Here is a 13,077-nt window from a genome sequence, read left to right as displayed (position 1 = left end):
CCAGAGTGAGGGTGATTCTTCAAGGGGCCCATTTGAAATAGAGCTGTAGGTGCTCTGTCGTTCAGATGCACAGCTTGATGGCATTCCTCAATTGTGCTTCCTGCTGAAAGCTGCAGATTGTGCGAGGGCACTCAGGGGGACCCCTCTGCCCAGCTGGCAGATCCAACTCTGGAAGCCCTGTGCAGGGCAGGGTGGTAAGGAGAGAGGTCTCACCGCTATCGACTTGTGTTCTGCTTTCCCAGATTTGGTGCAATTTGCAGCAGTGGACTGACAAGCTGACTGCACTTCCCTCACTTTTCTCCTGCTGCCCAGGCTTTAAGAAGGCCCTTGGACCATTCAGTGCAGCAGTCTTCACAAAGGGTTTGATCTTTTCTAGGCTGCTCACCAGATAAATGATCAGGGCAAGAGGAATGGGGGAAGGGGGAGGTATATAAATCCATTTTTTCAAATGTTAAAAAACCAGACTTTTGTTATCAAGCAAAGGCTCATGTGCCCATGATGGCACAGAAACCCAAACTCTGATAGTGGGTGTTTGCAGGAAAGTAAGAGTTTATTTGTAGGATGCCAATCAAGGGAGTGGCCTTTCCTGGTGGCTCAGATGGTAAAGAATCTACCTGCAATGCAGGAGACTGAGATTCGATCCCTGGGTTAGGAGGATCCCCTGGAGAAGGGAATGGCAACCCACTCCAGTATTCTTGTCTAGACAGAGGAGCCTAGTGGACTATAGTCCATGGGGTTGCAAAGACTTGGACACGAGTGAGTGACTCACACACACACACACACAAACAAGGGAGTAGGAGACAAGCATCAGATCCTGTCCAACTTTGTCTTTGAGCTAGGGATATTTTTATTTTTTTATTTTTAAATTTATTTTATTGTAGTATAGTTGATTTACAATGTTGTGTTAATTTCTGCTGTATAGCAAAGTGATTCAGCTATCCACTGTGCTGTGCTCAGTCACATCCAACTCTTTGTTGACCCCATGGACTGTAGCCCACAAGACTCCTCTGTCCATGGGGATTCTCCAGGCAAGAATACTGAAGTGGGTTGGCATGCCCTCCTCCAGGGGATCTTCTCAACCCAGGAATCGAACCCAGGTCTCCTGCATTGCTTCTTTATTGTCTGAGCCACCAGGGTGTATATATACATATACACACACGTATTTTCATATTCTTTTCTACTATGGTTTATCACAGGATATGGAATATTGTTTTCTGTGCTACACAGTAGGACCTTGTTTATCCATTCTATATATAACAATTTGTATCTATTAATCCCAAACTCCCAATCCATCCCCACCCACTTTGGCAACAAGTCTGTTCTCTATGTTGTGAGTCTATTCCTTTGATAAGATATTTTTTGTGTCATATTTTGGATTCCACATGTAAGTGATATCATATGGTATTTGTCTTTGTCTGACTTACTTCACTTAGTATGATAATCTCTAGTTCCATCCATATTGCTGCAAATGGCATTATTTCATTTTTTTATGAATGAGTAGTGTTCCATTGCATATATGTACTACATCTTTAGGGATGTTTTAAAGGGGAGAAACAAAGGCTGGGATTAATCATTGTCCTATGACCATTTATGAACCATGGTTTTGGGAGTCAGGATGTCTCTGGTTTATGAATCACTGGCCAGGTGGACCATGGCTCAGGGGTCTGTGAGTTCATTTTGCCCTGGAGAAATAAGCTGAATTTGTACATTAATGATAATAGTTATAATAGTAGTTTTATTACATTAATGATGTTATTAACAGCAATTTTAGTCATCTAACTGGTTGATTAGTGTTCACAGGATTGGGGACAAGAAAGGAAATAAAGTTTTGGATGGAGAGAGTAATCATAAACTTGGTAAGGGCACTTGGTTTTAGTCAGACTTGGTTTCCATTTCACCCTGATTAGTTCCTGAATATGATGTGTCTTTTTGTTTCAGTTGTAAAAATGTTCTGTGAAAATGCTTGTGTCCCTCTTGCAAGCGAAAGGTCTGGAGCAAAAAGAACTAGTTAGGAAAAAGTGTAAAGTTAGGATTGGTGATTGGGCTCACAGATCTAACAGTAGAGATGTAGAACAACAAGAAACCTTCAACACCTAAGTAGGCACAGGGTTGGGGTGAGGCATTCAGGATCTTTGCTTTTCAGAACTGCTTCTGGGAGCTTTATGCTCTTTCTGAAGAAAAAACATTCCTTCGGGCTACCTAGCAAGCTGCTGTGGGAGTGAGTCAGATTCCCATGGGCGGCCATGCCCAGATGGCTTATGACTGACTTGAGAGGGCCCACCTCTTTTGCCATCCCCACTCTCTACTTCCAAATGCAGTTCACCCTTTGGCAGGTGATGAACTGGCATCACCGGAAAAACTTTGGAATAGACCGCCTCAGGCAGTCCCTCTGAGAGCAAGGACTGAACTGAATGACTTCTGAATCATACAGTTTGAGAACCAGAGGACAAGAGGAACCATGGTGGGAAGCCACTCTGGGGACACTATGAGCTTGTCCTGCCTGTCCCCTGCATGTCTTCTGTGGTGTGCCAGAACATCAGAAATTCTGTTTCCAGGGGACACATGTGCAGTCAGGGATTCAATGTCTTGGATGTGTGCCCTGATGATTGTGACACTGCAGGGCTTTGGGGTTAGTCTCTTCTTCCTGGTCAGAGCTATGCGAGGCCCTGAATTGATGTCTCTGGCCAGCTTTAAAAAAAAAAAAAAAGGTTCAGACAGAAAGTTATAGAGGAAGGGCCTTGGCTTTCTAAGATAGACTTTTTTGGGTAATGGGGTGTGCTTTAACTGGCTTTGTAGAGATCACTTCTACAGGTTGGCCTCTCCCTGATGTGTTGGGTTCTACTGATCATAATTCTGTAAAGACTCCTCAGCCAAGGGAGTGGATTGTGAAGACAAGTTCACAGAGCAAGAGTGAGACTGCCATCTAGAAGGACCTGCTTGCAGGGTTGGCCCTTGGCTGACATCTGGGAACTTTGGTTTAGGGAGCATTCTCTTCCCTCCTTTCCCTAACTCGTAGGAGTGGCTCTCTGGGCCTAGACAGTTGATGCCAACAATGGGGTTTATGCTGAGCCCCTGCTTCTTTTCTGTGTATTTGGGATTTTGGTCCCTCTTAGGTCAAGGGTGACCATGTGACTAGCCCTCAAGAGAAACCCTAAATTCTGAGTCTCAAAGGGCTTCTGTGGGCAGAGATACCACACACACATTGCTGAATTTTTATTGCTAGGAAAAGCATGCTTGTGATCCCCCAAGGGAGGGGGAGAGCAAAAGGAACCCTACATGTGGATTCCCCCAGGCTCTTCCTGTGTCTTTTCCCCTTATGATCTGCCTGTATATCCTTACCACATCTCTGTGTAAGTCTTAGCCCTAAAGACAACTCTAGGCAGAGGCCCAAGAGACCTGGCAGATCCCTGAGTGGGATGGTGATCTTGGGGCCTCCCAACACAGCCACCAAAGGATGTCTCAAATATTTTCTTATCACATTATAGATGTAGATTATTTTCAAATTTCAATTGTATTGATCACTGCCCTAAAATTTAGATATGAGACCTGCCACCAGATAGTTTTTTAATGTGTAAAGAACATACATTTCATACATTTCAAAATATTTTTTAAAATATAATGTTTCTATTGAAGTGTAGTTGATTTATAGGATGGATGGACAAGTTTCTATTAAATACCACAGGGAGCTGTATTTAATAATGGGATAAACCATAATGGAGAAGAGTATAAAAAGGAATGTATCTGTGTATACCTGAGTCACTCTGCTGTACAGCAGAAAGTTTAACATTCTTAATACTATCTTTTGACATAACTCATTTTCTTTGGAATCCTAACTATTTTATTTGCTGCATTATCAAGAGCCTCATTCTGAGAAGATGTCCATAGATTTATCACACTGCCAAAGAAGTTTGCACAAAAGAAATTTCAAGAGTCTTTGCAATGGGTTATTAACCTGGACTAGATGTATTAATCACTGATGAGCCATTTATTACCTATGTGAATAAACATTCAGTGCCCTAAATTTTATCCAGGGACAAGGAAGAACTAGCTTCATTGATTGCATTTAAAGGGGCAGCAGGAGCCAACGATAAAGTCACTTTATATTTCATACCATGCTCATTCAATGTGACGGTTATTTATGTAATGCATCTAAAAGGCGAGGTACAATTGGGGATTTAGAATGATGTTGATTTTCTGGAACCATAGAGCCTCCTTATAGAATATAAGTTTCCTGAACTTTATTTACTGTGTACAGAAAAATCCCACACTAAAACTCTGAAAAACCTATTTCACTTTCAGGTACCTCTCTGATCAGAGATTTCCACTCGACTTTGTACAAAGACAGTCTTCCCCACAGCTAATGGGAGTGGCAGAGAGAGCAAACCTACAAAAGTAATTTTTGTTTACAATGCCTAGGTCTTTAGTATTTTTTGAAGCTGTCCTTAAACCCTGATGAATCTTTTCGCAACCAAATGAGTGGTTAACAACTTAACATTATAACTTAATGTTCCAAATTTTATTTCAGCAGGTTCAATGGAGAGACTATGATAAAAATAGTGTATGAGTGCAAACCCCCTGCTCTGTCTTTAAAAGATGTACAGAGATGCATTTCCTGTTGGGAAACACTCCTTTGCAGTGATGCAGCATGGAACAGAGGATTTTCTAATCGTCTGTAACTGGAGTTTTTCCTTAACGGACTACAAAAATATTGTGTGTAAAAATAATAAGAAACTTTATTTTACACTATTTTATACTTCTGCCCATAGCTGCTCCATCGTGCTTCATGGTGAACAGCACATGTGTGGCCTGCGTGCCTTCACAACTTTGCACAGAGCATCTCCAGCATCATATCATCCATACTGACGGTGCCAATGATGGGCCTGAAGAACAGTTCAGCCAGGGTGTTGGCACTGATGAATCTCAGAAGGAAGAGGGCACTGTTCAGTTCGGCAAACCTGGCCCGGTACACCCCATGTGTCATCCTGACGTGTTCACTCAGTATCTGTTGAGTTCCCCACTGAAGTCCCTGGATGTACTTCACGCACTGCAGGCCTGGCAGGTCTGCAGGAGAAAAACGGCAGAAAATATCTTGTTTAGAAACACTCACTCAGAACCCTTGACTAGATTTTTCAATAGATCCTTTTGCCTCCTTGAGGAAATGACAACCACTCTAATATTCTCACCTGGGAAATCCCATGGACAGAGGAGCCTGGCATGCTGCAGTCCATGGGGTCACAAAGAGTTGGACATGACTAAGTGACTGAACAACAAATGATATTTAGGGATGGGGGTGGGGGGACTTCTCAGGTGGCTCAGTGGTAAAGAATCCGCCTAACAGTGCAGGAGACTCGAGTTTGATCCCTGGGTTGGGAAGATTCCCAGGTTGGGAAGATCCCCTGGAGAAGGACATGACAACCCACTCCAATGTTCTTGCCTGGGAAATCCCATGGACAGAGGAGCCTGGCGGGCTACAGTCGTGGGGTTACAAACAGTTGTACACAACTGAAGTAACTGAGCACATACACACACCAACTAAAACAATGCTCAAGCTTCCTGGTTAAAAGTTCTTTTCAACAAAGAAAGTGCCAAACCAGTTCTAAGGTTTTAGGAGCAAAGCCTCCAAGAAGAAAATATCATGTGACTTATTTAATAGTCACTATGTTTGTATGCTCATATTCAAAAACTGCTGGTCCTAAGCCAAATGCATATTTAACTCAGGAGGACAGCTGAATATAGTTTAATGAATAGCACTGCTCCAGTTCACTCTCTATGCACATACAAAGACATGAAAATTATTTCAAGAACTGTGCACCTTACATTTTACCTGTAGGAAATGGGCCTTAGTATAAAGTGAGAAGTTTTGCCCCTAATATTTCACCATCCTCCCTTGAATTTCCCACCACTGTAATGATTACAGCACATGGTGGTGGACTTCACAGCTGTCAACTGTGACTGACAGTCTCATTTTAATTATTTGCCTGCAAGCTGATTTTAGTCTGGAGTCCCATAATAATTTAAGAGTTAATACTGGCCACTTAGTTCATTGTACCATGATTTCTGTATTGGGGAAGGTTTTTAAAAAAGTGATTCCAGGGACTTCCCTGGTGGTCCAGTGATTAAGACTTTGCCTTTCAGTGCAGGGGTTTGTGGGTGTGCTCCCCTGGCTGGGGAGCTAAGATCTCACATGCTTCCTGGCCAAAAAACAAAAACATAAAACAGAAACAGTATTGCAACAAGTTCAATAAAGACTTCAAAAATGGTCCACATCAAAAAAATCTTTTAAAAATGGATTCTAATGAGCATTCCAAAAGGCTTTTAAGCAGTCTTTAAAGGGTTAAAGAGTAAGCATGAAAACATCATTGATTGCAACATGGTACAAGAGTAACTTTTCAAATACAGCCTGCTGCTGCTAAGTCACTTCAGTCCTGTCGGACTCTTCGCAACCCCATGGACTGCAGCCCGCCAGGCTCCTCCATCCATGGGATTTTCCAGGCAAGAGTACTGGAGTGGGTTGCCATTGCGACCCAAGTAAAATAGAATGAAATACAATACAGGGAAGATTAAATGCCTGTTAGGTTTTACAAAGAGGGTGGTAAGAGGAGGCTGCTTTTCAAAGTCCTTTAATCCTACACAATGGTACTATTACTGGACTATTACTGTAAACTCTTTAACTTGTATTTAAGTAAGTACCAATTTACCATTCAGTGTAAATGGTGTTGATTATTGTAATCATTTTCCTTCCCATTTTCTATGAATCCAATGGCAAAGTATTTTAAAAGCATCATGCTCATTGTCAGCGTAACAGAACCAGCCAGTGTTCTTTAAAAAAAAAAAACAAACATACTGGCAATAGGCAAGTTATTTCTATTATAGGCAAGTATCAAATCTGATCGATGAGAACAAAAATAGTGCAACATCTATAATCCATATTCCAATTCTGATTACCCCAGCCCATGCATTACCATCCCCTACTACCTACAGTTCATTATCCAGGCTTGAGACCCAATTTTACTGCACTGGGATTCCATTCATGTTGTTCTGTTGTTTAGTTGCTAAGTCATGTCTGACTCTCTTGCGACCCCATGGACTGTAGCCCACTGGGTTCCTCTAGCTTCAGAAGAAGCTTGCATGAAACCACCAAAAATTGGAAGCTCCACCAGGTCTAAATTCATGGTTTATTAAAACTTCATCTTGTGAACTCTACTCTTCTCTGCTTTCATACCACACTGCTCTTCCTCCATCCTCCTCTAAAAGTACTCCCCCCTGCCCCCGCTGCCCCACCAAGACCTGCCTTGAAAGTAATTTGAGGAAAGAAAAGCAGATTGATGGACTCCATGGGAGGGGGGAGGGACATTTTTAAACATAAAGATCAGGGGATACAAAATGATAAACACCAAAGAAAGGCCACACACTTAGCAGGCAGTACTTTTTCCCAGATAAAGTATATTTGTATTTAAAGCATACCCAACTTGGGTGGATTTGAGAGAGAATTCTGAAAAGCAGGGGAAGAATAAGGGATGCAAAACAGGGTGGAGGAAAAGGTAAGGCAGTGGGATGTAAACTTCTGAAAGCTTAGGGCTTGTCTTACCTTTTTATTCCAGCAGAACAAAGCACATGTCTAATAACATGTCTGAAGGAGCAAGAAAACAGTCTTCCCAACGATCTTAAGAACCACGTGAGAATCCATTACTATGGATGCACATTTGCAAACCTTCTACCAGAGCTACTGAATCAGAACTTCCAGAGGAAGAACCTGGAAAGATTTTGAATGACTCCCACCCCCAAGAGCACAGGCAAGTTTGGAAAACAGTGGTATAAGCAAAAGGTAACCTATAATGATCACTGGGATAAAGCTGAGGTCTCTAAGTCCTGAAATGTGAGGTCTGAATTATCATCCCATTAAATACTGTTCCTGACCACTTCAAACATGCTAGGTAGGAAGCAAGGACATAACCCCAAGGACATGACAGCAAGACGCCTGGTGTCAGGAAAAAGGATGTAGTGGGAGCATGGTGAAAACTATACCGTCTCAAGCTATCTGAAAATTTCCTGCCCACCCACCAACCTCTTGGAAGGATGCTGGTCAAAGATGACTCTAGTAGTAGGACACACTCGAGACAGAGTGCTGGGCTGTCCAGGGAGATGCTCTTGGATGATTTGGTTGTGCTTAGCGGGGCAGTGTTCAGCACCCTACAGGCACCCTGAGAGTGTGGGGCAGTGGACATCCCCTTGGGCCCAGGAGACTCATGTGCCACAACTCAGTGGCCATTTACTTTGGAGTAAGGTCGCTTGCAACTGGACTACCTAATCTGCCAAAGGAAGAGGGAGAGGCCCAGGGGGTTGACAAGGAGGTCTCTAGGGTATCTAAGAGAAAGAGATGGCAACCCCTTCCAGTATTCTGGCCTGGGAAATCCCATGGACAGAGGAGCCTGGCAGGTCGCAGGAGTCCGAATGACTTAGTGACTAAACAGCCACAAGGTATCTAAAGGCTCTAAAACAGCACTCCTGCTTGCAGTCCTGAACATGTCTTTTTCCTATCCCTTTGCTAACCTGTCACATGCACACGATGAGATAGTTCAACTACTTAGGACCATTAAAATGACCGCTCAGAGGCAGACCCACGAAACACTGAGTCCAGTGTCCTTCCTGCCAGTTCCCCCCAGGGGATGGTCTCTCTATGGATCCTTAACAAATGTTTCTTTTCTTGTCAGCCTTAACAGACTTCCGCCGACAAAAAAAGCCTCTGGTAAATTTCAGAGCTGAGTTTCACAAACAGACGTTGCAGAATTTGCAGCGAACACAAACTTTATTTTCTTTTTTAAAAGTACGCTACTGGATTTAGAAGATTTGACAAGGAATATAGCCAAGTCCCCCAAGCCACAAACTTTTCTGTGGTAACAAAAAGGTGTCGAGAGATCAAGTACAAACCTTAGCAAACAGCCCCCCTCCTCCTCTCGGCTGCCCCTCACAAGGAATGGGTTTCCGGAACTCCCCTATCTCTGCTGAGTTAGTCATGATTCCTCACTTGTGCACCCTCAAACTCCCCTAACTGAAAGCTCTTCGTCTGCGCCCCAGGGTAGGTACTGCGGAGAAAAGCCAGAGCCGAGGACGACGCCCTTACCCGGGTTGAAGAGTACGGTCCCCTTGAGGTAGGCGTACTCCTTGGTAGTTATATCCAGGCTCCGGCACTTGGCAAGGAAGCCCTTGATGGTTTGGACCTCGGCGGCCGACGGCAAATACTCGGCCTCCAGCGGCAGGACCGAGTGCGGCAGCAGTGGGGGTTGGGGCGGTGGCTCGTTGCCCGCGGTCTCCCGCCGCCTGGTGGCGAGGATGCTCTGCAGCAAGCTGGGCTCAGAGGTCTCCACCGTCTCAAAGTTCAAGCGGTCCTGGGCCAGCTCCAGCAGGAGCAGCGGCGCCCAGCAGCTGCGCAGCAGCACTAGCTGCTGGTCCAGGGGGAGCACCTGGAAGCAGGGCAAGTACTTGACGAAACGCAGCGTCTTCAACAGGCCCGCCGAGGCGGCCTCGCAGACCACCTGTGGGCTCTTGAGGGTCACCCGCCGCCGCACGCCGCGCGCGGGGTCCCACCAGGGGGTCCCCGGCGGTGCCTCTCGACCCAAGTCCGTCGGCTTGACGCCCGGGGGCACGTGGCAGGGGAGGCTGCCCAGCCGCGGGTGGTCTTCGCCGCAAAAGCAGCAGCGGCACGGGAGCGCACCAGCCTGCCCGCCCTGCAGTTCCTCTCGGCCCCCTAGCCTCCGCGCGCTGTAAGAGCTGTCCCACCACGCGCCCCCCGGCCGCGCCTCGGGAGCTTCCGGCTCCACGTGCGTCTGCTTGGCGCTGGTGAGCAAGCTGTACAGAATGCTGCCCTGCCGCGGGTGGTCTTCCCCGCAGAAGCAGCAGCGGTACAGGAGCACCGTGGTCCGCACACCGGTCAGCCCCTCTCTGCCCGCCGGGGGCTCAGAGCCACAGGAACAGCCCCAGCACGCGCCCCCTAAGCCTTCCTCGGGCGCCTCCGGAGTCTCCTGCGCTTGTTTGGCGTTCATGAGCAGGTTGTAGAGGATGCTGCCCTGCCGCGGGTGGTCTTCCCCGCAAAAGCAGCAGCGGTACAGGAGCACCGTGGCCGGCGCACCGGTCAGTCCCTCTCTGCCCACCGGGGGCTCAGAGCCACAGGAGCAGCCCCAGCACGCGGCCCCCACCCGTGCCTTGGGCGGCTCCGGGGTCGCTTGCACTTGCTTGGCGCTCATGAGCATGTTGTACAGGATGCTGCCCTGCCACTGGTGGTCCTCGCCCGCCATGGCCCGCGGTGCCCGCAGCCTGGCTCTGTCCAGTGGCCGCCGCCTGCGATCTATTTATACCGAGCGCGCACGCACGCGCGTCGGCCGTCTCCGCCCGGGCAAAGGCGCAGAGCGGGGCGCGGCGCTGGGTGTGTTCGCCTGTGACCTCGGCGGTTCAGAGGGGGCAGATGCACCTCACAGGCTGAAAATGGAAGAGGAGAAGAGGCGTGGGCGCTCCTGGACACTTGCCCCCTTCCTCTCATTACACCCTTCCCCGCCTCTGGAAGACAGCTGAGCGCAGGGAGCAGGTATTGGGGGCACGCTTCCAACTCTTTCCATTCAACTCTGGCGTCTCATTGACTCCCTTTACTGGGAGGACAGGGTTACCAAAAAGGGGAAAAATCTATTTCCATGCATTCTTTGCAAACTTACATTAAATGACCAAACTTTGCAAGACTTACATTTTGTTTATGGATAGGGAGGTCTCATTTTCAGGGACTTGGAAAAATACAGACCATGGACCAGCAGTATCAGCGTCGAAGGGGAACTTGGTAGAAATGCCCAATCTCAGGCCCCAACCAGACCTTCTGACTCTGAATTTGCATTTTAACAAGATTCTCAAAGGATTTGTGTGGCTGTTAAATTCTGAAAAAGCACTGGTCTAAGGATGCTATCATAAGCTTCTTGTTCAAGTAATATTCATGAGTTCCCACTCAGTCGTAGCTGTTGTGTTAGCTGGGGACCACGCGACCAGGGCATAAAAGTGGCTAATATTTTGGAATATAATAATCAAAAGGGGCTAAAAAGTTGCTACAGAGAGAACTTTGAGTTCTTCTAGCGATATTACATTGGGTAGATGTGCAATGCACATTTCTCCTCCCACCTTTTCTGAGCAAATAATGAGAAACACAGGAAGCCTGGATCCTTTGGTCCTCACTTGCCACTGGACTCTGCTTGAGCTCCTTAGAGGCAATGGGATGGGCAGCCCCACATCACCACCTGCCCCCTGATTGCTTCACCAGCCATCTGGTTAACTTGAAATCACAATCCCTTAGTCCTCAAATTCCTTATTGCTGAAATGGGAAGTTTGTTTAGTGATCTCTTGGGTCCATGACTGAAAACATGAAGTAAGGGGACAGGTGAACATTGGATCCCATGTTTCTCTCTCTCTCTCTCTCGCTCTCGCTCTCGCTCTCTCTGTGTGTGTTTGGTTGGTTGGTTGGTTTTAGTTTCTCTGAGACGTGAAATTCTGAGCATAAGAGGAAAATCTCGGGGCCGCTTATTTTACATTCAACCTGAAATTTTACTCTGCCTGTGAGCAGCCATATAACACAGTGCTTAAATCTTCACACTGGCACCAGATAGCCTTGATTTTAACTCTGGCCCTGACACTCTGAAGCTCTGGTGGCCTTGGGCGATGTATTAGTTTCCTACTGTTGCTGAAACAAATTATCACCAATTTAGTTGACTTAAGGCAATTTCCCTGGTGGCTCAGATGGTAAAGAATCTGCCTGCAATGCAGGAGACCTGGGTTTGATCCTTGGGTTGGGAAGATCCCCTAGAGAAAGGAATGGCTACTCACTCCAGTATTCTGGCCTGGAGAATTCCATGGACAGAGGAGCATGGCAGGCTACAGTCCGTGGAGTTGCAAAGAGTCGGACACGACTGAGACTTTCACACACACATACACACAGTTCTGGAGGCCGGAAGTCTGAAATCAGTTTCACTGGACTAAAATCAAGGTGAAATTCCTTGTAAAGGCCAGAGGAGAGAATCTGTTTTCTTGCCTTTTCCAGCTTCTAGAAGCTCCTTATATTCTTTGGCTCCTGGCCACATCACTCCTACCTCTGGCTTCCATTTCCTTTCTGACTCTTATAAGGAACCTTATAATTACATTGGGCAAATCCAGAAAATCCCGAATAATCTCTCCATAGCAAAGTTCGTGATTAAATCACATTTGAAGAACATCCTTTTATCATGTTAGCTAACATCTTCACAGGTGCTGAGGATTAGGACATGAACATCATTGGAGGCATTATTTAGTCATTCACAGGACAGTTACTCAAGCCACCTCTGCCTCAATTTCCTTATTTGTAAAATGTGGGCAGTAGTCTCTGTCAAGTAATCCTCCTATGTGAGTTAATTCATATAAAATATTTGCTTGGTACCTAAGTCTTGGATGTATTGCCTCTCCCTTTTTAAGATAATATGAGAGAAGTTTATGGCTTCCCTGATAGCTCAGTTGGTAAAGAATCCACCTGCAATGCAGGAGACCCCAGTTTGATTCCTGGGTGGGGAAGATCCGCTGGAGAAGGGATAGGCTACCCACTCCAGTATTCTTGGGCTTCCCTTGTGGCTCAGCTGGTAAAGAATAGCCTGCAATGCAGGAGACCTGGGTTCGATCCCTGGGTTGGGAAGATCCCCTGGAGAAGGGATAGGCTACCCACTCCAGTATTCTTGGGCTTCCCTTGTGGCTCAGCTGGTAAAGAATAGCCTGCAATGCAGGAGACCTGGGTTCGATCCCTGGGTTGGGAAGATCCCCTGGAGAAGGGAGAGGCTACCCACTCCAGTATTCTGGCCTGGAGAATTCCATGGACTGTATAGTCCATGGAGTAGCAAAGAGTCAAACATGACTGAGTGACTTTCACTTCACTTCTTCAGGGTTAAGAGGTAATACCATCCCAGTGCCGTCCTTATTCTCTGTGTCCCAGGGAAGCCCACCCTGACCCCAAACCCTGAGATTGTCTCCTTCTTTTCTGCCTGTCCACATTTCTTGGCCCAGATTCAAAACACTGGGTGGATCACC

The 13,077-nt window shown here is 46.4% G+C and overlaps 1 protein-coding gene across 1 annotated transcript; it reads right to left on the bottom strand.

Moving 5' to 3' along the window:
- Nucleotides 1-3,662: 3,662 nt before the first annotated feature.
- On the bottom strand, nt 3,663-10,468 carry NR0B1 (nuclear receptor subfamily 0 group B member 1). The gene is made up of 2 exons (XM_005899750.3): nt 9,122-10,468; nt 3,663-5,061 (listed from the first exon to the last, which is right to left on the bottom strand). The coding sequence occupies exons 1-2, from the start codon at nt 10,290-10,292 to the stop codon at nt 4,817-4,819; spliced, it is 1,416 nt and encodes a 471-aa protein (XP_005899812.1). The 5' UTR covers nt 10,293-10,468; the 3' UTR covers nt 3,663-4,816.
- Nucleotides 10,469-13,077: the final 2,609 nt, after the last annotated feature.

The sequence above is a fragment of the Bos mutus genome, chromosome X, assembly GCF_027580195.1.
Source record: "Bos mutus isolate GX-2022 chromosome X, NWIPB_WYAK_1.1, whole genome shotgun sequence".
In the NCBI taxonomy this organism is placed as follows: domain Eukaryota; kingdom Metazoa; phylum Chordata; class Mammalia; order Artiodactyla; family Bovidae; genus Bos; species Bos mutus.
Note: the sequence above shows the minus strand (reverse complement) of the source record. Positions and strands in the feature narration are given on the sequence as shown.

What these genes read in the sequence shown, in the direction of transcription:
- NR0B1 (XM_005899750.3), bottom strand. Translation starts at nt 10,292, where the DNA reads ATGGCGGGCGAGGACCACCAGTGGCAGGGCAGCATCCTGTACAACATG. An exon ending in GACCGTACTCTTCAACCCGG is followed by an intron (nt 5,062 to 9,121) that starts GTAAGGGCGTCG and finishes TTTCTCCTGCAG; the next exon opens with ACCTGCCAGGCCTGCAGTGC.